The sequence below is a fragment of the Rhinopithecus bieti genome, unplaced genomic scaffold, assembly GCF_001698545.2.
Source record: "Rhinopithecus bieti isolate Rb0 unplaced genomic scaffold, ASM169854v2 scaffold_2272, whole genome shotgun sequence".
In the NCBI taxonomy this organism is placed as follows: Eukaryota; Metazoa; Chordata; class Mammalia; order Primates; family Cercopithecidae; genus Rhinopithecus; species Rhinopithecus bieti.
The window spans coordinates 494421-516389 of NW_016804163.1; the positions used below are offsets into that span (position 1 = coordinate 494421).

At 40.1% G+C, this 21969-nt stretch overlaps 1 protein-coding gene and 1 pseudogene across 2 annotated transcripts in view; both read left to right on the forward strand.

Annotated features, from left to right (window-relative positions):
- RTTN (rotatin) overlaps window positions 1-21969 on the forward strand; it is a 218092-nt gene that overhangs the window by 172140 nt on the left and 23983 nt on the right. For both annotated transcript variants that reach the window (XM_017867073.1, XM_017867072.1), the window contains 3 exons: window positions 16754-16859; window positions 17629-17726; window positions 18976-19053. In XM_017867073.1, coding sequence (XP_017722562.1) covers window positions 16754-16859; window positions 17629-17726; window positions 18976-19053 — 282 coding nt within the window. The remainder of the gene's footprint in view (window positions 1-16753; window positions 16860-17628; window positions 17727-18975; window positions 19054-21969) is intronic.
- Window positions 16082-16451, forward strand: LOC108526349 (26S proteasome complex subunit DSS1 pseudogene; annotated as a pseudogene).

Consider the following 21969-nt stretch of genomic DNA (forward strand, 5'->3'; position numbering starts at 1 on the left):
TTCAGATTTTCAGTGTTTAGAATTATTCTTTTAATCATACGGTTTTATGATTTTGTCTTCTCACTGAAAGGTGGAAAGGTAGTAGAATTGTTTATTGAAGAATTTGCTTCAGCTTCCCAATCAGCCAGCCACATTTGGCAAAGAGAAGATTGTTCCTGTGCTGATTTGTTATAGCCCCTTTGTTGCTTAGAATTTGGAGATTTTCACCCACTTCTTTGCCTGTGAGAGTCATGGTATGCAGATATTTCTGATATGACCGCTTGTGCATTTTGGGCACTAGGCTTGATTATGTTGAGATGCAGAAAGGATTGCCAGTAAGAGAGGAGAAGATGCTTTCTGATTCACCCAGGAGCTGGCCTGTGGAGAGTGTCACAGGGTTCCTCGGGGGACTTTGTCTCTCTTGTGCTACAGAATCTGGTTGCCTTTCCAGCATAGATAAGAAGCCTGTTAAGGCATCCCCCATTTTCTCATCCATCTCCAGCAGCACCTTCAGAAGCCTGGATAGAGCTTTAGGGGAGAAGGGTTCCTCAGAGCATTTCTCTAAAAGCCTCATATTCTTGGGAGGCCATAGCTTTCCTGTACCTACTACCTCACTGTCAGTTCACTCAAATTTTCTTAGTTGAAAACAAAAACTGGACATTGTCCCAGTTTTCTCATTCCCTGTCAGAACAACAGACTTTATTTCCCAATGATTAACTGAGTCTCCAGTTTTGCACTTTAAAGAATGTTGTAAGGAGGAAAATTCAAACCTTTTCAAAAGTCTCCCAACCACAACCCCTATCTAATTTAATTATAAATTTCCTAACTTTGGCTTTGGTTGGAGCACTGTACTGCTTGGGGAAAGGCTTTTGCTCTTGCTGACACACTTTGCTTGTCAGAGAATTTCAGTGACTTCACTCAGAGGAGAGTGCAGTGAGGGCAGTGTGCTGGGCCCCGCCCTCCTTGCTGAGGCCAAAATGGCAATAGCTCTGGGAGCCTGGCTCTGCATGGATGACTGTGGGTGTCCTGCAACCAATCCTCCTGGACCTGGGGAAATTTAAAGACTCCCAGCCAGGCAAAGCCAGGGCTATTTTATTTCCCAACTCTTTAATCTTGTTTGTGGTGCTATGTGTGAAGGATCCGTGATGAGACTCATGATACATATGGATCCATGTATGGTAATGAATCAGTTTATAATAGTATACACAGGAAAAAAAAAAATCTGTGCTAGAGGAATTTGTGCAATTTACCTTGCCCTTATTTTTACCTAATACTTTGTAATATTATTCATTATAAAAGCTTTTGTTTATAATTTTTTATGTTACCTTTTTGGACAAAGAAAATGAGATAGCCTACAGTCACAGAATATCTCAACGATTTTCCTAATGACTAGCTAATTTTCCGCTTTATTTCTTCTAAATTACAAAAAATGTATTTTGTGAGGGTATGGGTATATTAACCAATTATTTAAACTATGTTTCCTAATAAATCGTACTTCTTGTGTTCATGTAAGCAGTAGAATTTGGATACATGACATCTGTTAGAAAGGCACAGGCAAGTTTAAGACAAAGAAAGTGAAGAGAGAAAGTATACTTCTGGCACACTTATGACAAAATGTGTAATTAATGTAAGTCGGGACAGTTAATGGGCCTGTTAAATTACAAACACTGTTTTCTTTGCCCTATAGGAATAGGGTATGTGAATTAAAGTATTATTAGAATACATTCAACAACAAAACGTTTTGATAAGTAATATATATAGCTTACTATATGTCCATGGAGGCTGTGGGTTAGGCCAAGTGCTGTATGAAGCAAAGTAAACTACAGTCTTTAAATTATCCGAAGAAATTATATTCTAAAATTGATGTCTTTCAAAGGTCCTTATTTAAGTTTTCTGTAAAGCCATACTCAAGAAACATTTGATATGGGACGTTAGGCAAATCACTTCTTGTGATTCAGTTCTTCAAGTGCAAAATGATAGGATTTTATTACATTATTACTAAGTTTCAGCTGCCTCTAAAATCTCCATCCTCCTAACAAATTATTATATTGGAACTTCAATTAAAATGTCTGGGCAGAGTTATCTTTTAAATGGTGCTTTATAGCACTGTCCCATAGGGGATACATGTTGAAAGTATTCATACTTACATCTTCAGTCATGTGTAAGTGTTTTTTTGTAAGTCCATGTTGAAGTGGTTTCAGACTTTGAACATTTTCTAAGAAATATTTAGCTGTCTTTTGTCCATAAAATACTGAACACATTTGACTTAGTGGAGATTTTACCTTCCCTAGTTTATGAAGATACAGTAGTCTCCTCTTATCTGTATTTTTGCCTTTTGTGACTTCAGTTACCCATGGTTGATTGTAGTCCAAAAATATTAAATGGAAAATTCCAGAAATACACAATTCTTAAGTTTTCAATTGCATGCCATTCTGAGTAGTATGATGAAATATTGCTCTGTCTCCCCCGTGGGACGTGAATCATCCTATGTGTAGCTTACCCACGCTGCATATGATACGTGCCCATTCATCACTTAGTATAGCCATCTTGGTTATCAGACTGACAAATCACAAGATGAAGAAGGATGAGTGCATAGTAGTAAGATATTTTGAGAGAGAGAGGCCACGATCACATAATTTTTATTATACTATTCTGTGTTATTGTTTGTTATTGCTAATCTCCTACCTGCCTAATTTATAAATTAAACTTTATTGTAGTTACATATGTATAGGAATAAAACTTAGACTATATGGAGTTGGGTACTATTCATGGTTTTAGGTATCCACTGGGGGTGTTGGAATGGCTCCCCAAGGATAAGGGGCCTACTGTGCTCAGTATGTTTTATTTGCAAATACATAATAGATAACAAGATCAATAAAAATCTCTCTATATGTAGTAGATTTTGTCTGTAATTGATATATTAATCAATTGAGATGTTGAATTAATTTTGCTCCTTATATTTGATATTTCTAAAAGTAGTAATGCAAATGAGGAACTCTTGCGTCTTGTTTTAGATGTATTTTATGCTCACATGTAGTGAATGGTGAAATTCAAGGATAAATCTGTTGAAAGGAAGGCTTATATATTTAAGATACCGTTGTGTTGATGAATGTTCACTGTAATTAAAAGCCTATTTTATATTAAGTACCTTTTGGAAAGAAAGCAAAAACGTCTTGACCTAGAATAGCCTCCATCATTTAAGTGTACAGAAGGGATTAATCTAGAAAGAGCATGACATTTAAAGGAATTTTGGTTGATGAGAAGACATTATTTCTTGCTCTGTATCTTCTTGATTTTTCTCTTTTTTGTGTATTTGTATCATCTGGCAGCCAGTTATCTGCTGCTTGAGTTTATTCTCAGCCTTGCTGCCTCCAGGCTCCTCACACTTCCAGTCGTGTCCACTTGCTGTGTCGCAGAGATGCTCAGACTGCTTTTCAGTCTGCAGTTAAGTACTGCATGGAAACTGATAGAAAGTCAGTCCTTCACTCCAGCCTTTCCTTCAGTATATGTTGGAAAGTATATGATAGGTTATATAAATACCATAGGTTAATCCTGTTTGTTTCCTTTTTGTTTGTTTGTTTTGGGGGTGGGACTTTGATTTCAGTTTTACCGTGTACACATTTTAGAGAACCAAACAGTTCTATCTGTAAGTTTTTACTAAAAGTAGGAGATTTCTGCCTTCATTCCTCATTTTCTCAGAGGTGACCACTTATACCTCATTTAGCTACTTTTTATAGCTTCTCTTTCGTGTCTCTAAATAACATGCTTATGTTTTTTTGTCTTGATTATTCAGTTTTAGATATTATCTGTTGAATTCCTGCTACGGAAAATGAGACTTTAACTTTTTTTTCATGCCCCACCCACCTACCCTACCAAAATGGGTTCCCTTCTCATTCTCCTAATATTAATGTACCATAATGCCAATGAGATAATAGGCAGCATGAATGGTATAAATTTGTGACAGTGTTACACACAATTGAACCATGTTGCAGACAGTGTTTAACTTTCTTTTCTTGCACAGCTTTTGTTTCCCTTAGAGGTAATTATTGCATTATTTTAAAATGTGCTGACTTTCCTGTTATCACTTATAAACTCCATGCTCTTTGCCAGAATTAAGTATCCTCTCAGTGTGTTCAGAATTGTCAGAACTTCATCACTTCATCTTTTGAAAGAAATCTCTTCCCAATTCCTTCTGACCTACTTGGTGCCTGTTGTCATTCTGGGATTCATTCACCTGTTTCTGGGAATTCCGTTATCTCTGTGTGAGGTGCAGTCTCCTGTCATCCTGGGATATCCATTCACTTGTTTCTGGGAATTCCTTTATCTCTGTGTGAGGTGCAGTCTCCTGTCATCCTGGGATATTCATTCACCTGTTTCTGGGAATTCCGTTATCTCTGTGCTAGGTACAGTCTCCTGTCATCCTGAGATATCCATTCACCTGCTTCCGGGAATTCCTTTACCTCTGTGCTATGTCTCCTGCATCCCGCACGCTGTCTCCCATCTCCTGTGGCCTTCTCTCCTGGTTAATGCTCTTCATTTTTGCTTAGAGTCTCTTCTCCCTTAGCTTTCAGAGAAAAGGTACCAAGGAGGTCTTTTGAGATCTAAATGTCTGAAAGTCTTTATCTCCTTTACATGTAATTTATAGTTAGGCTAGTGAGAATTCTGGATTGGAAATCATTTGCTTCAGAATTTAGAGATCGTCTATTCTTTTTAATTCCAAATGTTACTATAGAAAATTCTGAAGCCCTGGCCGGGCACGGTGGCTCATGCCTGTAATCCCAGCACTTTGGGAGGCCGAGGTGGGCAGATCACGAGGTCAGGAGATCGAGACCATCCTGGCTAACACAGTGAAACCCTGTCTCTACTAAAAATACAAAAAAAAAAAAAAATAGCCTGGCGTGGAAGCGGGCGCCGGTAGTCCCAGCTACTCAGAAGACTGAGGCAGGAGAATGGCGTGAACCTGGGAGGTGGAGCTGGCAGTGAGCCGAGACCACGCCACTGCACTCCAGCCTGGGTGACAGAGCAAGAGACTCCGTCTCAAAAAAAGAAGATTCTGAAGCCCTTAGAATTCCTGTTTTTTCTCTTCCTGGAAGTTTTTAGAATCTTTCCTTTTTCTCTTGTATTCTAAAATGTTTAGATGAAGCATCCAGGTGTGATCTGTTTTAGCCATTGTGCTGGGCTCTCTTGGGCATTCTTTCCATCTATAAACTCATGCTTTCTGAATTACTTCAGAGACATTCCCAGTACTTTGTATGCTCTGTACATTTGGAGCTCCTATTAAGTTTTTTTTTTCCTATGTAATCTCTCTCTGCTGTCTTTTCCTCTATTTATTTTAGTCTCTCTTTTCTGTTTGGCAGCTTTTCTTGGTGTCTGGTAATCTTGATTATGTGCTCTATTTAGGACTGGGACACTCACAGCAGATTGACGTCCCTGAGCATGAGAGTGTGACTTTTCAATTGCTGTGCAAGGGGAGCAACGGGAGTTATTTTGTAGACTTATTTCTGGGGCTTATCAGATTCCCTGGAGAATGGTCTTCTGCTCTCTTTCCTGGAGGTGAAAACTCAACTGCCAAATGTTACGTAGCCAAGTAGGAGATGACAGCTGAGGTCTCAGAATTTAGTTTGCACAATTTCACTTAATCCTTCAAAAGTTTTAGTAGAATACTCTTGCCCACAAATGTTCCCGTGTCTGCCAGTTCAGAATCCTAATTTATCCTCTCCAGAGACTAAACATCCAGGATTTTGCATGGGCTGGGAGGAAGGGTGGATTACATAGAAATTGGTGGCTGGCAGGCAGGATCTGGGCATGTAACTACTTTTTAGAGACTTTAAGCAATCCTCCTTTGTCCTCACATCCAGGGATACCTGGTGCTAAATTTCTTCAGCCTTGGGCAATTCAGTGGATAGATTGGGGTAGTTTTCAGGTTTCCCCACTCACCACTCAGAATTCAGGGTTCCCAAGCCTAATACACTTGCCACTCATCCATCTGCTTTCTAGTTTTCAGGCTTTTGTGTGTGTGTGTGTGTGTGTGTGTGTGTGTGTGTGATCTCATTTTTGTCATTTTAGTGGGATTTCAGGAAGGAATAAAAGACATATCTGTGCACACAACTATTTCCTTAGGAGTCTTAACTCCGACACACCCCTGTCTCCAGTTGCTACATATATTTTTATTTATCTTTTATTTTTATTTGTTTATTTTTGAGACAGAGTCTCACTTGGTCACCCAGGCTGGAGTGCAGTGTGGCACGATCTCAGCTCACTGCAACCTCTGCCTCCCGGGTTCAAGCGATTCTCCTGCCTCAGCCTCCTGAGTAGCTGGGACTACAGGCGCCCACTTCTACGCATGGCTAAATTTTTTTGTATTTTTAGTAGAGATGGGGTTTCACCATGTTAGCCAGGATGGTCTCGATCTCCTGACCTCGTGATCCGCCCGCCTCGGCCTCCCAAAGTGCTGGGATTATAGGCATTCATCACCGTACCCAGCTAATTTTTATATTTTTTGCATGTTGGTTAGCCAGGCTGGTCTTGAACTCCTGAACTCAGGTGATCCGTCCATGTTGGCCTCTCAAAGGGCTGGGATTACAAGGCGTGAGCCACCACACCTGGCCCCATTATCATTGGTTTCAAGAAATGTTTCAATTTTCTTCTTAATTTTTTCATTAACCCACTGGATATTCAGGAGCGTATTGTTTAATTTTCATATGTTTGTATAGTTTCCAAAATTACTCTTGTTATTGATTTCCAGTTTTATTCTACTCTGGTCATAGAAGATGCTTGATATTATTTCAGTTTCTTGAATGTTTTAAGACTTGTTTTGTGAACCTAATATGTGGAATATGCTACAGATTGATCCATGTGCTGAGGAGAAGAATGTGTATTCTACAGCCGTTAGATGAAATTTTCAGTAAATATCTATTAGGTCCGTTTGGTCTTTAGTGCAGATTAAATCCAATGTTTCTTTGGTGATTTTCTGTCTGGAAGATCTGTCTGTTCAATGCTGAAAGCAAGGTGTTGAAGTCTCCAGCCATTATTGTCTTGAGATCTCTCTCTCTCTTTAGCTCTAATATTTGCTTTATATATCTCAGTGCTCCAGTGATGGGTACATATATACTTAGAATCATTATGTCCTCTTGCTGCATTGGCTCCATTATCATTATATAATGACCTTCTTTGTCTCTCCTTACAGTTTTTGTTTTGACACCTATTTTGTCTGAGTATAGCTACTCCTAATTTTTTTTTTTTTTTTTCATTGGCATGGAATATCTTTTCCATCCCTTTATTTTCAGTCTGTGTATATTTTATTGGTGAAGTCTGTTTCTTGTAGGCAGCAGATACGTAGGCGTTGTTTTTCATCCCTTCAGCCACTCTGTGTGTTTTTATTGTAGAGTTTAGTCCATAGTCCATTTACATTCAATGTTGTTATTGACAAGTAGGGACTGCCTTCTGCCGTTTTGTTATTTGTTTTCCAATTGTTTTGTGATCTTCTCATTCTTCTTTACTGCCTTCTGTCTTTATTTTAGTGAAGATGATTTTCTGTGGTGGTATGTTAATTTATTAGTTTTTGTGTCTCCATTTGTATCATTTTTGTGAGAGGTTACCATGATGAGGCTTGGAAATACTTTCTTATAGCCCATTATTTTAAACAAATGACAACTTAATGCTGATGGCATGAACAAACACACACGCAAAAGAAAACTAATAAAAATTCTACGCTTTATCTCCCCTGCTTTTTAACTTTTAGTTATTTCTCTTTATGTCTTATTGTACTGTCTTTGTCTTAAAAATTTGCTGTAGTTATTATTTTCGATTGGTTCATAATTTTGACTCTCTACTTAAGAACAGTTTACACAACACCATTACAGTATTACAATGTCTCTTTTTTTCTGTGTGCTTACTATTGCCAGTGAGTTTTGTACCATCAGATTATTTCTTCTTGCTCATTAACATCCTTTTATTTCAGATTGAAGAACTCCCTTTACTGTTTCTTGTAGGACAGGTCTGGTGTTGAAATCCTTAGCTTTTGTTTGTCTTTCATACTTGGAGGATAGTTTCGCTGTATGTACTGTTCTAGGGTAAAGTTTTTTTGTTTTTTGTTTTTCCTTCAGCACTTGAAATATGTCCTGCCACTCTCTTGTGACCTGTAACATTTCCAGATATATTGGAGCTCCATTGTATGTTATTTGTTTCTTTTCTCTTGCTGCTTTTAGGATCTTTTCTGTGTCCCTGACCTTTAGGAGTCTGATTATTAAATGTCTTAAATGTCTTATTTGGGTTAAATCTGCGTGGTGTTCTGTAACCTTCTTGTACTTCAATATTGATCTTTCTCTAGGTTTTGGAAATTCTCTGATGTTATCCCTTTGAATAAACTTTCTACCACTATCTCTTTCTCTTAAATTTGCCCGTTTGAGGCTATTTTTTAGATTTTATGGGCATGCTTCATTCTTCTTTATTCTCTTTTTTCTTTTGTCTCCTTCCCCTGACTGTGTGTTTTCAAATAACTTGCCTTCAAGCTTACTAATTCTTTCTTTTACTTGGTCAGCTCTACTATTATGAGACTGATGTATTTGTCAGTGTGCCAGTTGAATTGTTCAACTCTAGAATTTCTGCTTGCTTCTTTTTAATTATTTCAATCTCTCTGTTAAATTTATCTGGTAAAATTATGAATTCCTTCTCTCAGTTTGAATTTCTTTGAGTTCCCAAACAGCAATTTTGAATTTGAATTGAATTGAATTTTGAATTCTCTGTTTGAAAGTTCACACATCTCTGTTTCTCCAGGCTTGGTCTCTGATGCCTTTTCTAGTTCATTTAGTGAGGTCATTTTTTCCTGGATGATCTTGATGCTTGTAGATGTTCATCAGTATCTGGGCATTGAAGAGTTAGGTATTTCTTTTAGTCTTTGCAGTCTGGGCTTGTTCGTGTGTGTCCTCCTTGAGTAGGCTTTCCAGGCATTCCAAGGGAATTGGACGTTAAGCCCAATAACACTTTGTTTCTTGCAGACTTGTAGAGGTACTGCCTTGGTGGTCTTGGATAAGATCTGGAAGAATTCTCCAGATAACCAGGCAGAGACTCTTGTTCTTTTACCTTATTTTCTCCCAAACAAACAGAGTCTCTCTATATTTACTGAGCAGCCTGGAACTGGGGGTGTGGTGATATTAGCACCCCTTGTGGCTACCACCACTGGAACTGCACTGGATTAGTCCTGATGTCAACACAACACTGGGTTTCTCTCAAAGCCCACTGCAGTCACTACCTGCTTACCACCTGTGTTCACTCAAGGCCCTAATGTGTCTGGAATTGGTGGGTTCTTGGTCTCACTGACTTCAAGAATGAAGCCACAGACCCTCGTCCAGAGCGTGTTCCTTCAGACATTCAGATGTGTCTGGAGCTTCTTCCTTCTGGTGGGTTCGTGGTCTTGCTGTCAGGAGTGAAGCTGCAGACCTTCGTGGTGAGTGTTACAGCTCTTAAAGGCAACGCGTCTGGAGTTGTTCATTCTTCCTGGTGGGTTCGTGGTCTCGCTGGCTTCAGGAGTAAAGCTGCAGACCTTCGCGGTGTTACAGCTCGTAAAGGAAGTGTGGACCCAAAGAGTGAGCAGCAGCAAGATTTACTGCAAAGAGCGAAAGAACAAAGTTTCCAGTGTGGAAGGGGACCCGAGCAGGTTGCTGCTGGCTGGCTCCGGCAGCCTGCTTTTATTCCCTTATCTGGCCCCACCTACATCCTGCTGTTTGGTCCATTTTACAGAGAGCTGATTGGTTTGTTTTACAGAGAGCTGATTGGTGCGTTTACAATCCTTGAGCTAGACACAGAGTCATAGAGTACTAGTTAGCTAGATACAGAGTACCAATTGGTGTATTTACAAACCTTGAGCTAGACACAGAGTGCTGATTGGTGTATTTACAATCCTTGAGGTAGACACAGAGTCACAGAGTACTAGTCCTCCAAGTCTCCACTAGGTTAGCTAGATACAGAGTACCAATTGGTGTATTCACAAACCCTGAGCTAGAGTGCTGATTGGTATATTTACAAACCCTGAGCTAAACACAGAGTGCTGATTGGTGCACATGCAATCCTCCAGCTAGATATAAAAGTTCTCCAAGTCCCTATCCAGTTCAGGAGTCCAGCTGGCTTCACCCAGTGGATCCTGCACTAGGGCTGCAGGCAGAGCTGCCCACGAGTCCCAAGCGGCGCCTGCACTCCTCAACCCTTGGGCTGTCCATGGGACCAGCTGCCACGGAGCAGGGGGTGGCGCCAGTCGGGTAGGCTCAGGCCGCGCTGGAGCCCACCACAGGGGGAGGAGCTCAGACATGGTGGGCTGCAGGTCCTGAGCCCTGCCCTGCTGGGAGGCAGGTAAGGTCCAGCGAGAATGAGTGTGGCGCTGGTGGGCAGGCACTGCTGGGGGACCCAGTGCAACCTCCGCAGCTGCTGGCCTGGGTGCTAAGCTCCTCACTGCCCTGGGCCAGCGGTGCTGGCCGGCTGCTCCGTATGCGGGGCCTGCCGAGGCCGCGCCCACCCTGCTGGAACTCACACTGGCCCAGGAGCGCAGCCCTGGTTCCCGCCGGCGCCTCTCCCTCCACACCTCCCGGCAAGCAGAAGGAGGAGGCTCCGGCCTCAGCCAGCCCAGAGAGGGGCTCTCACGGTGCCTTGGCAGGCTGAAGGGCTCCTCAGGCGCCACCAGAGTGGACGCTGAGGCCGGAGGCCGAGGAGGGGCTGAGAGTGAGGGCTGCTAGCACATTGTCACCTCTCAATAGGACTTTATGATCAGTAGGTGGCAAAGCCAGCCAGGTTTCTGTCCTTCCCTTCAAAGGGGTAAGTTTCCCCAGACCCTGAGCAGGTCCAGAGATGCTATCTGTGAGCCAGGGATGAGAGTCAAAAATCTTAGAATTTTACTTGATGTTCTATTCTAATGCCACTAACCTGGCACTCAAACTACAATACAGGGTCCTTTCTGCTCTTCTGTCCCCTTTCCACAGGAAAAGGAGACTCACCTTTTGGCCACTACTACCACGGTCCCATAGGAGTTCTACCAGGCTGCTGCTAATGTTCACTTAGAGCCCAAGGGCACTTCTGTCATTCTGTGACGAATGCTGCCAGACCAGGGGCTCATGTGTAGGTTTGTTATATAGGTAAACTTGTATCATGGGGGTTTGGTGTATAGATTATTTCATCACCCAGGTACTAAGCCTGGTACCCAATAGTTATTTTTTCTGATCCTCTCCCTCCTACTACCCTTTACCCACTGGTAGGCCCCATTGTGTATTGTTCCCCTCTTTGTGTCCCAGTGCTCTCATCATTTAGCTCCCACTTATAAGTGAGAACAAGCCGTATTTGGTGTTCTGTTCCTGCATTGTTTCCTAAGGATCTTGACCTCGAGCTCCAACCATGTTCATGCAGAGGACATGATCTTGCTCTTTTTTATGGCTGCATAGTATTCCATGGTGTATATGTACCCCATTTTCTTCATCCAGTTTTCTGCTGATGGGCATTTAAGTTGGTTCTATGTCTTTGCTATTGCAGATAGTGCTGCAGTGAACATTTGTATTCGTGTGTCTTTATGGAAGAATGATTTCTGTTCCTTTGGGTGTATACTCTGTAATGGGATTATAGGGTTGAATTGCAGTCCTGTTTTTAGCTTGTTGAGGAATCACTGCCTTCCACAATGATTGAACTAATTTGCCTTCCACAATGATTGAACTAATTTACACTCCCACTCACTGTGTATAAGCATTCCCTTTTCTCCACAACCTCATCAGCATGTGTTATTTTTTGACTTCTTAATAGCAACTCTGACTGGTGTGAGATGGTATCTTACTGTGGTTTTGATTTGCATTTCTCTAATGATCAGTGATGTTGAGCTTTTTTTCATATGCTTGTTGGCATTGTGTATGTCTTCTTTTGAGAAGTGTCTGTTCATGTCCTTTGTCCATTTTTTAATGGTTTTTTTTTTCTTATAAATTCACGTTCCTTATAGTTGCTGGATATTAGACTTTTGTCAGATGCATAGTTTGCAGATATTTTTTCCCATTCTGTGGGTTGTCTGTTTACTCTGTTGATAGTTTCTTCTGCTGTGCAGATACGCTTTAGTTTAATTAGATTTCATTTGTCAATTTTTGCTTTTGTTGCAATTGCTTTTCATGTCTTCATCATGAAATCTCTGCCAGTTTCTGTGTCCGGAATGGTATTGCCTAGGTTGTCTTCCAGCGTTTTTATAGTTTTGGGTTTTTTATTTAAGTCTTTAATCCATCTTCAGTTGATTTTTGTGTATGTATAAGGAAGGGGTCCAGTTTCAATTTATGCATATAATTAATCAGTTATCCCAGCATCATCTATCAAATAGGGAGTTCTTTCCCCATTGCTTGTTTTTGTCAGCTTTGTCTAAGGTCAGATGGTTGTAGGTGCGCACCCTTATTTCTGGGCTCTCTATTCTGTTCCATTGGTCTATGTGTTTATTTTTTATACCATTACCATGCTTTGGTTACTGTAGCCCTGTAGTATAGTTTGAAGTCAAGTAGCTTGATACCTCCAGCTTTTTTCTTTTTGCTTAGAATTGCCTTGGCGTTTTGGGCTCTTTTTTGGTTCCATATGAATTTTAGAAGTTTTTTTTCTAGTTCTGTGAAGAATGTGATTGGTGGTTCGATAGGGATAGTATTGAATCTACAAATTACTTTGGGCAGTATGGCCATTTTAGCGATGTTGATTCTTCCTAGCCATGTTCATGGAATGTTTTTTCCATTCATTTGTGTCACCACTGATTTCTTTCAGCAGTGTTTTGTATTTCTCCTTGTAGAGATCTTTCACCTCCCTGGTTAACTGTATTCCTAGGTATTGCATTTTATTTTATTTTATTTTATGTTATGTTATGTTATGTTATGTTATGTTATGTTATTTATGTTATTTATGTTATGTTATGTTATGTTATGTTATGTTATGTTATGTTAGTGGCAGTTGTGAATGGGATTGCATTCCTGATTTGCCTCTTGGCTTGATTGTTGGTGTATAGGAATGTTAGTGACTTTTGCACATAGATTTTGTATCCTGAGACTTTGCTAAAATTGTTTATCAGCTTAAGGAGCTTTTGGGCTGAGGTGATGGGCTTTTCTAGATATAGGATCATGTCATTTGCAAACAGGGATAATTTGACTTCCTCTTTTCCTATTTGGATGCCCTTTATTTCCTTCTTTTGCCTGATTTCCCTGGCCAGAAATTCCAGTACTGTGTTGAATAGGAATGGTGAGAGAGGGCATCCTTGTCTTGTGCCAGTTTGCAAGGGGAATGCTTCTAGCTTTTGCCCATTTGATATGATGTAGACAGCAGGTTTGTCATAGATGGCTCTCATTATTTTGAGATATGTTCCTTCAATACCTAGTTTGTCGAGAGTCTTTAATATGAAAAGATGTTGAATTTTACTGAAAGCCTCTATTGAGATAATCATGTTATTTTTGTTTCTGGTTCTGTTTATGTGATGAACCATGTTTATTTATTTGCACGTATGTTGAACCAACCTTACATCCTAGGGATAAAGCCTTGTTCGTAGTGGATTAGCTTTTTGATGTGCTGCTGGATTCAGTTTGCTAGTATGTTGCTGAGGGTTTTTGCATTGATGTTCATCAAGGATATTGACCTTTTTTGTTGTTGTTGTATCTCTGCCAGTTTTGGTGTCAGATTTTCAGCTCTGTCTGGTCGGTTACTTTCTTGGCTATTTGGCTGTCAGCTCCTGTATTGTTTTTTTTTTTTTTATTCTTCGTTTTCTTAGATTGGGTTTCAATATTCTCCTGAATCTCAGTGATCTTCATTCTTGTCCATATTCTGAATTCTGTCATTTCAGCCATCTCAGCCTGGTTAAGAACCTTTGCTGGAAAATTAGTGTGGTCATTTGGAAAAAAGAAGACACTGGCTTTTTGAGGTCTTAGAGTTCTTGCGCTGGTTTTTTTTCATCTTTGTGGGCTGATGTTCCTTCAGTCGTTGAAGTTGCTATCTTTTGGATGATTGTCTTTTTTTTTTTTTTTTTTTTTTTTTTCCTTTTATCCTACTTAATGTCCTTGGGCATTTCATTGTGATATGAGGTGTATTCAGTCGACTCAATTTAGGATTTTGGGGGGCCAAGGCTCAACTCAGGACTCCTGGACTGTGTGCTCTAACTCTTGGGGACTGGTATCTGGGGAGGGCTTTGATCTCTGTGTCCTCAAGGTTAGGAACCCGCTGCTCTGGAGAGGGTCCAAGGTGCTGTAGGACTGCTGCTCATAACTCTCTGATGGTTGGTGCCAGCAAAAGCACTTCATAGGGAAGTGGCAGTAGGATCTGTCCTTGTTGACACATGTCAGCAGCAGGGTACACACTTGTCAGCTGCAGCAGGGTGCTGTCAGGTGCCAGGGTGCCAGCCTTGATGCAGGCATCTACAGCAGCTGTGGTAGCAGCACAGCTTGGGGATTTGGGAGCCCCCACCTGAGGACTGTGTGCACATTCATACTGGTGGTGGTATTAGCACGAGACTGGGCAATGGTGGACGCAAGACTGTGTGTGCCCTTTGTGCCCCTTCATTCTGGTGTCGGTGGCTGCTCAGGGCTGGGGGTGGGTTCGCTGCTTTTGGTGGCTAGTTCTGTGTTGGCAGCCCCAGCACAGGGGTGGGGTGCTGGTAGGCCCAGGGCTGGTAGGCTCCGTGCCTGCTGACTCTCTGAGGACAATAGCAGGGAGGGAGGATGGAGTGCACTCACGGCTGGCAGCAGTGACATGGCAGGGTGCATGTGCACACGTGTGCTGGTGGGGAAGGGAAGGTGGGTCCTCCTGTACACACCCACAAAGCATTGTGGTGGGTGGCCAGTGGGTGAGTGCCTGCAGGCAAGGCAGCATGAAGGAGGCCGCAGTGGGGGAAGAATGCTGGTGCGTGTCCAACTGGGGTCACTCTACTGGAGCACTCTGCTAGTCAGGCACAGTCTGCTAGTGCAGGAGCTACCATGTAGGCCCCCAGGAAGTACCTGGGAGCTTCACTCCAAGCAGGTGGGGCTAGGCTTGGGCCCTGGGAGAAGCCAGCAGACCAAAGGGTGACCCAGACTGGCCCCATCTCATGGGCAAGACCACCCTGCAGAGTTGAGGTCCCACAGTTCCCCTAGGGATAGAGTCTTCTATGGGAGCAAGTCTAGCCTAAAGGGATGGGCCTCCCTGGCAGTGCTACGCTATAGACACTCCCATACAAAACTTTCTGGGCTCTGCCCCAGCTGGAGTGCTGCTTCTACTGCTTCCCTAAGCAGCTTTCCCTGACAACTCAAATGGCCATAGTGGTCCAGGGGTCCCTTCCTACCATGATTCCAGAGGCCTGTGGTGAGAGCAAATTTTGTTCCTTGCCTTTTCAACTCACCCCCTCTGCAGGAGTTGTTGGGGGCCAGGAACAAGTTGTGGTGCTTGGTAGCCCCGAGCAGGGTCCCCAGCTTCCTCCCCCTTCAGCCCCGGCTCTGTGTTTTCCCTCCATCTTTTCTCAGTGCCCTCCCTCTGAAGATCTGCTAGGAGTGTGCCAGTCTTCCGGATGTCTCGGTCCCTCAGTGGGAGATGCTCCTCCTGGCTGTATCTAGTTGGCCATGTTGGAGCAGAAATTTCTAGTTTTTTTTTTTTTTTTTTTTTTTTTTTAAATAAAATGTGTGGAATCTGTTATTGTGTCTACTTTTGTACATATTAGAAATTTTAAGTGAAAATTTTCTAACTCATAAATTTAAATGAAAAGGAAATGTACCGAAATAGTAGTTTCAGAATTACAAATGATTTTCCATTTCTCTGAAAGTCAAAAAAGTTATGCATTATTTTTTGAGAAAATGTTTTATGACAGGTGCATGTTACCATAGAAATGAAAGATGGAAAGAACCAAATCACCTGAGATACAGGGGTAGTTTAGGTAGAAATGGAGAAAGGGGAATGTGTCCCCAGAAGGAGAAAGGAGGAAATTGATGACAGTTCTCCTGCTCAGCAGTTTTACAAGGACCCATTTTAATAAGGTACACATATGTATACAGTGTGCGCTGGTGAATTTGAGTAAGTATGTGAGCTTGCTATGTAAAAGCTAAATAAAGCTTTTTTCTGTAGATGATGCGTCTTTAAGAATGATTGTTAGTGACGGTGGCGTTTCCTTGAGGAAGAGTGAGGGTTCCAACTTTCCTGCTGATCTGGGAGGTGTTGGGCGCAAAGGGTCGAGATGTCAGAGAAAAAGCAACCCGTAGACTTAGGTCTCTTAGAGGAAGATGATGAGTTTGAAGAGTTCCCGGCCGAAGACTGGGCTGTGGGCTGGCTTAGATGAAGATGAAGATGAAGATGCACATGTCTGGGAGGATAATTGGGATGATGACAATGTAGAGGATGATTTCTCTAATCAGTTACGAGCTGAACTAGAGAAACATGGTTATAAGATGGAGACTTCATAGCATCCAGAAGAAGTGTTGAAGTACCCTAAACCTGACCTGCTTAATAAGTTCTAGGACAGAGAACCCAGGATGGGACACTAAAAAAATGTGTTTATTTCATTATCTGCTTGGATTCATTTGTGTTTTTGTAACACAAAAAATAAATGTTTTGATATTAAAAAAAAAAGATTGTTGTTCTCTTCCATATTATAAACAACTTATACAGTCTTATCCACACAGAACATTCTTAAATATTAATGATTTATCAAAATCCAGTGAATTTCACATGATAGTTGAAACCTAACAATATCTTTTAAGTAGAAAATGTTCTTTATTCACAACGATTTTGCTGCAGATTAAATATTTCTTCAAGGCGGTTTGGTTTGTATTCTCTGCAGTGCTATGAAGGGAAATCCTCCAAAGATATCCTGAAAAGAGTAGCTGCAAATGCGTTGATGTCACTTCTGGCTGTCAGTAGAAAAGCACAGAAACATGCTTTGAAAGGTGAGCCACGTGACACGTCAGCTGTGTTGATGGCATTATCAGCAGCTCATATGTTTTGTTGCTTGTTAAAGTTAATTTTCTTTAGACTCAAAATGTAAAAAACTTACAGTATAATCTTAGTGTCAGTAAAAATCATTTTTTTCATACAGAAGCAGTAAATATGCATTACTTTTCAAATAAAAAGATTAGACGTAGTTTTTTGTTTGTTTGTTTAATATGTGATGGTTCTTGCTCTAAAGAACCTATATTTAAATATTAGAGAAGCTAAAAGGTAACACATTGAGTTTCATTATAATTAAATATTACTATCCAGAAGCACTCACTGCATACCTGAACAAAACCCACATAGTTTTGATGGTAAAAACAGCAACAGACGGTTTCATATTTTCATATAAATTTCTCCTCTTGAGTGTTGTAATTTCTCATTTGGGAATCGGAGAATATAGATCTGAGAACTAAAAGAGAATAATGGCAACATCAAGTCCATTAATATCAGTTGTGATTTGCTACTAAAACAAATGATGTATTCCTCAAGTTGTAAATTGGATTTGGGGAGTATCTTACTAAAAACTGAAAACAAGTGGCCTTCAGCATTTTAGTCCTTTTACTTTTCCCCCCTCTGATTCATTAATCTCTTACTGAAAATTCTAAAGTGAAGTGGGTCAGAAATAGAGAATGTTACCTTTTTGAGAATCTGATTGGTATATGTGGTTTTAACTTAACTTGGAAATAGAATATCCTTTTGATTGCTATAGATTTTGTCTTTCAGCCAATCTTATAGACAATTGCATGGAGCAGATGAAACACATAAATGCACAACTGAACCTAGATTCTCTGAGGCCTGGGAAGGCAGCATTGAAAAAAAAGGTAACATTGTGGGATAAATGAATGGCTATACGTAGAGACCATTCTCCAGTCCCCTTGTGCCCAGAAATGAGCAGGAGCTTGAAATGAGTATCTCATTTAGAAGCACGGTAGAGATGAATAAATTAATGAGATTTCTTTGTTAGCAGATTGTTGGCTTGTTTTGGTCTTAATTCTTACTTGAAAATCTTTAGACAACATCTATTTATTATGTACTGTTGTTATTATAAAACATTGGAAATATCCACATATACATGATACTACGCCAGATACATTTTTTATACTACAAAAAGAAAATCTTTATCTCAAAACAAGCATAGGTTAACTAGGAATGAGATCTATAACAACTATAATTTATTACGAGTTTTCTATATGTCAGCCACTATTGAAACCTTTCATATTTATTATCTCATGAACAAACACTCATTACAGCACAGTCACACAGTTGGTAATCGTTGGAGCTAATATTTGCCCCATATCTGGGTGGTTGCAGAGCTGATATTCCTCATCTCTGTTTATCTCCTTCTGTGCCTTCTGAATATCTCCTCTAACATTGAGTCTGCTGGACTCATGTTTAAACTGCATGCTCAGGTAAACTCAAAATAACATAGTTATTATATAATAGCTATGGTTAACAGTAACTACAATAACAATAACTACTGTGGTTAACAAGATTTGTCACCCATTTATTCAGCAAATGAAAGTGTGTGAATAGTATAAATATATAAATATACATATATGTGTGTAGGTAAGGCCATTATAGCAGCACTCTATGTAATAACTAGTTTCTACTGCCTTTAATAAGAAACCAAGACAAAGTCTTATTTAATAGTGTAATTGATTCAGGAGATTGATTGTATGTTTATCAGTTTTTTTTTTTTTTTTTTTTTTGCCTCTCTTCCTCTCTAGCCAAAGGCCCTTCATCATTGAGAAAGTCAGCCAACACCTGATATGATTGAAAACCTGTCAGTATCTGCCTCACTTTATTGAGATGAAACATGGAGGCTATCATATATCCGAGTTCCTCCATGCTTGATAGAACAGAAATAGCTTTTTCGTGGTGAATGTGCTTCTTGAGATATGGTCATCTTTCAGAGATCATTAGCCTGTCAGTTCCCTCAAAGTTACAGTGGTCGGGCATGATTAGAGCACACCTGCATTGTACTGTGACCCAAAGGGGAGGGAATTACTATACACAAAAATGGAGTATGCTGTTGCATTCACAGTTTTCAACTGCTTTTTGTTTAAATAGGAGGATGGTGTTATTAAAGAGTTAAGCATTGCCATGCAGCTCCTAAGAAACTGTCTTTATCAAAATGAAGAATGTAAAGTAAGTAGAGCTACTTTTCAAAAGTTTAGTAGAAGTACTGATTTTAAGCAGTTTAATTTTTATATGAGATAATGTAGTAGGAAAATGGAAAACTCTGACTTTTAAATTTTAGACACACAGTTGATTGGTCCTCAAACTCAGTGTTAATTGTCAGAAATGTGTGTATCTAGTCTTGTTATTCATCACTGATTACGTTTCTTGTGTATATCAGCGTTTTATCATTGAAACTTTAACTTCACAAACTTCAGCCTCATTCTGTACTCTTAGGCATTTTAAGTGTTGGTTTCCCACCTATTTTAGGTATGGAATGAATGGCTGAATGTGTCTTATAAGGTAGATTCTTTCAAAATGGGTTGTGAAAACAACTCTGCAAGGAAATAAGTGAAGCTATCTGTATCTATAAGGAAATAAGAGTTTCCTGCTTCAAAGGAGAAGTTAGAACTGCTACCTAGTGTGGCCACATCCACCGAGAGGAAGTTGCTTCTGGCTCTGCTGACTCCCTGTAACCATTTACACAGCCCCTCTGTCTAAAAATCACTGAAATATTTTGCTTTGTCTATAAGCATTGATGATGTTTTAAACCATTGTATCAGTACTGCTATAGAGGATATAATCTTTTGAACACTATGATTTGCTTTGTCTATAGTTTTACAACACTTGAAATACTAGATTAATGCTGTAATGCAGAAATACTAGATTATTCTTTATAAGAGCTGGCCATGAAAATAAAATTTAAAAAAATACTAAATTAAAGCTTTAATATAGAAAGCAAAGATAAATTATAGAAGCTTTTATTGCCTTTAAAATTTTTACCTGTTTTGCTCTTGTGGTAAGAGCACAACTGGAAAAACCATACCACATCTGGAAAAGGGACATGTTGAACACACTTATTCCTTACACGATGTTAAAAAGCCAGAGCCATGACTCATAATTAATATTTCAGAGTAGTTTGAGGGAAATTAAGTATTTATTTATACATTTTATTAAAATTCCCCGTATATGAATTTATATGAACTTTTTCTCAAAACAAAACTGCCATTAATAAACTTATGATTCCTGCATGCTTATGATATTATGCTTGTGACTGGATGTACAGTCAGTATTGATGTGTATATGTAAATATATAAATTTCATGTGTGTGTGCAGTCAATATTCATTCATGACACCTTATTCAGGGAAATACTCTGGAATACTTTACATGTAGGATCTACCTATAAAGATTTATGAAATGCTCACCTGGCTGCTAGTTATAAATATTGTGCTCAATTTGTATCATATTAGCCATTTATAAAAGTATAATATCTCAGTAAGTCAAAGCATTTCTATATTTCTAAGTTGTTTAATAAGAAGTAAATCCAAAGAATATTTAGATTATCCTTGAGTATAAGTATAATCTTATAGAGGTAGAGATTCTTAATTTCAGTTTCAGCTTGTATCAGGTGTATGGCATGTTCTCATTATTAATAGTTGACCACGACTGGGTAATTCACCAGGTCACCCACTGCCACCCCACCCTGCTGTTCGCATATGCATAACCTTAAAGGGTTTTCATACTGGAAGGATCATGGTGGCTGTGAGGTAAATGAATTAAACAGTGGATAAGGTTAGACGGAGGGGACTGTCATAGTCCAGACAAGAGATGATGACACCTTAACTTAAGCAGGTAGAAAGGAGAAGAAGGGTAGGAAGTAAATTTGAGGCATTGAAAAGAGGAGGAATGTAGAATGACTTCAAAACTCCAGTTTAAGCTGCTGCATTATGATGCATTAAGAGTACATGATAGAGCAGAGCACAGGTGTGAGAGACCCGATATTCCTGCTTGCACGTGCTAGCCTCAAGAGTCTTAGGGGCATCCAGGTGAAAAATGGCTTATCAATGTGTAGATGGTGTTTGTGGTCCTCACTATTGTTGAAATTTCCCAAGAAAGTATGTAATGAAAACCAAGGTCATATCTTTGGAAAATAGGAACATTTAAGAGAGGGCAGAAAACAACTGAGAAGGGAATACTGGAGAAGGGATTTGGAGATTGCATTAGGCCATTCTTGCCTTACTATGAAGAAATATCTGAGACTAGGTAATTTATTAAAGAAAAGAGGTTTAATTGGCTCACAGTTCTGCAGGCTATACAGGACGCATAGTGGCATCTGCTTCTGGGGAGACCTTAGGAAACTTCCAATCATGACAAGAAGGCAAAAGGGGAACAGGCACATCACATGACTAGAACTGGAGCAAGAGAGAGAGAGCTGGCGAGGAGGTGCTGGACACTTTTAGATGACCAGATCTCATGAGATCACTCACTGTCTTGAGGCAAGCACCAAGCAATGAGGAATCTGCCCCCAAGATCTAAACACCTCCCACCAGGCCTCACCTCTGGCACTGGGGATTACAACTCAACATGAGATTTGGGCAGGGACAAATATCCAGACTGTCAGAGATGATCCAAGATAGAGCAGCAGCATGGAAATTAAGAAAGAAGAGACATACAGCAAATGCCACAGTGCTTAAGCGTTGTTGGCAACCACAAAAGTAGGAGTGGCCTCAGTAGAATCTTTAGGGCAGAAAATAAATGGAAATGACCTAAGATTAAATGTGAGACGGGGAAATTATAGCAATAATGATGTAGAAGTTTGGTCATGAAAAGTGGCATTAATAATTTAGGACATATAGGATGAAAGGAAATGAGTATGTTTGTTTCTCTTAACATGTAAACTGCTTGAATACAGGCACAGAAATGAGCAAACTGGGGACGAATTGTTTAAGAGATAGCAAGAGGAGAACTAATTGGTGGATTAAGATCCCTGAGGAGGCAGGAAGAGCTGTGCTTCAGAACACAGATGAATGTGTGAATCTGGCAGGCAAGAAGTGGAACACCTCTTTGTCACTGCCAGGCAGACAGGAAGGATGAATGGATGAAAA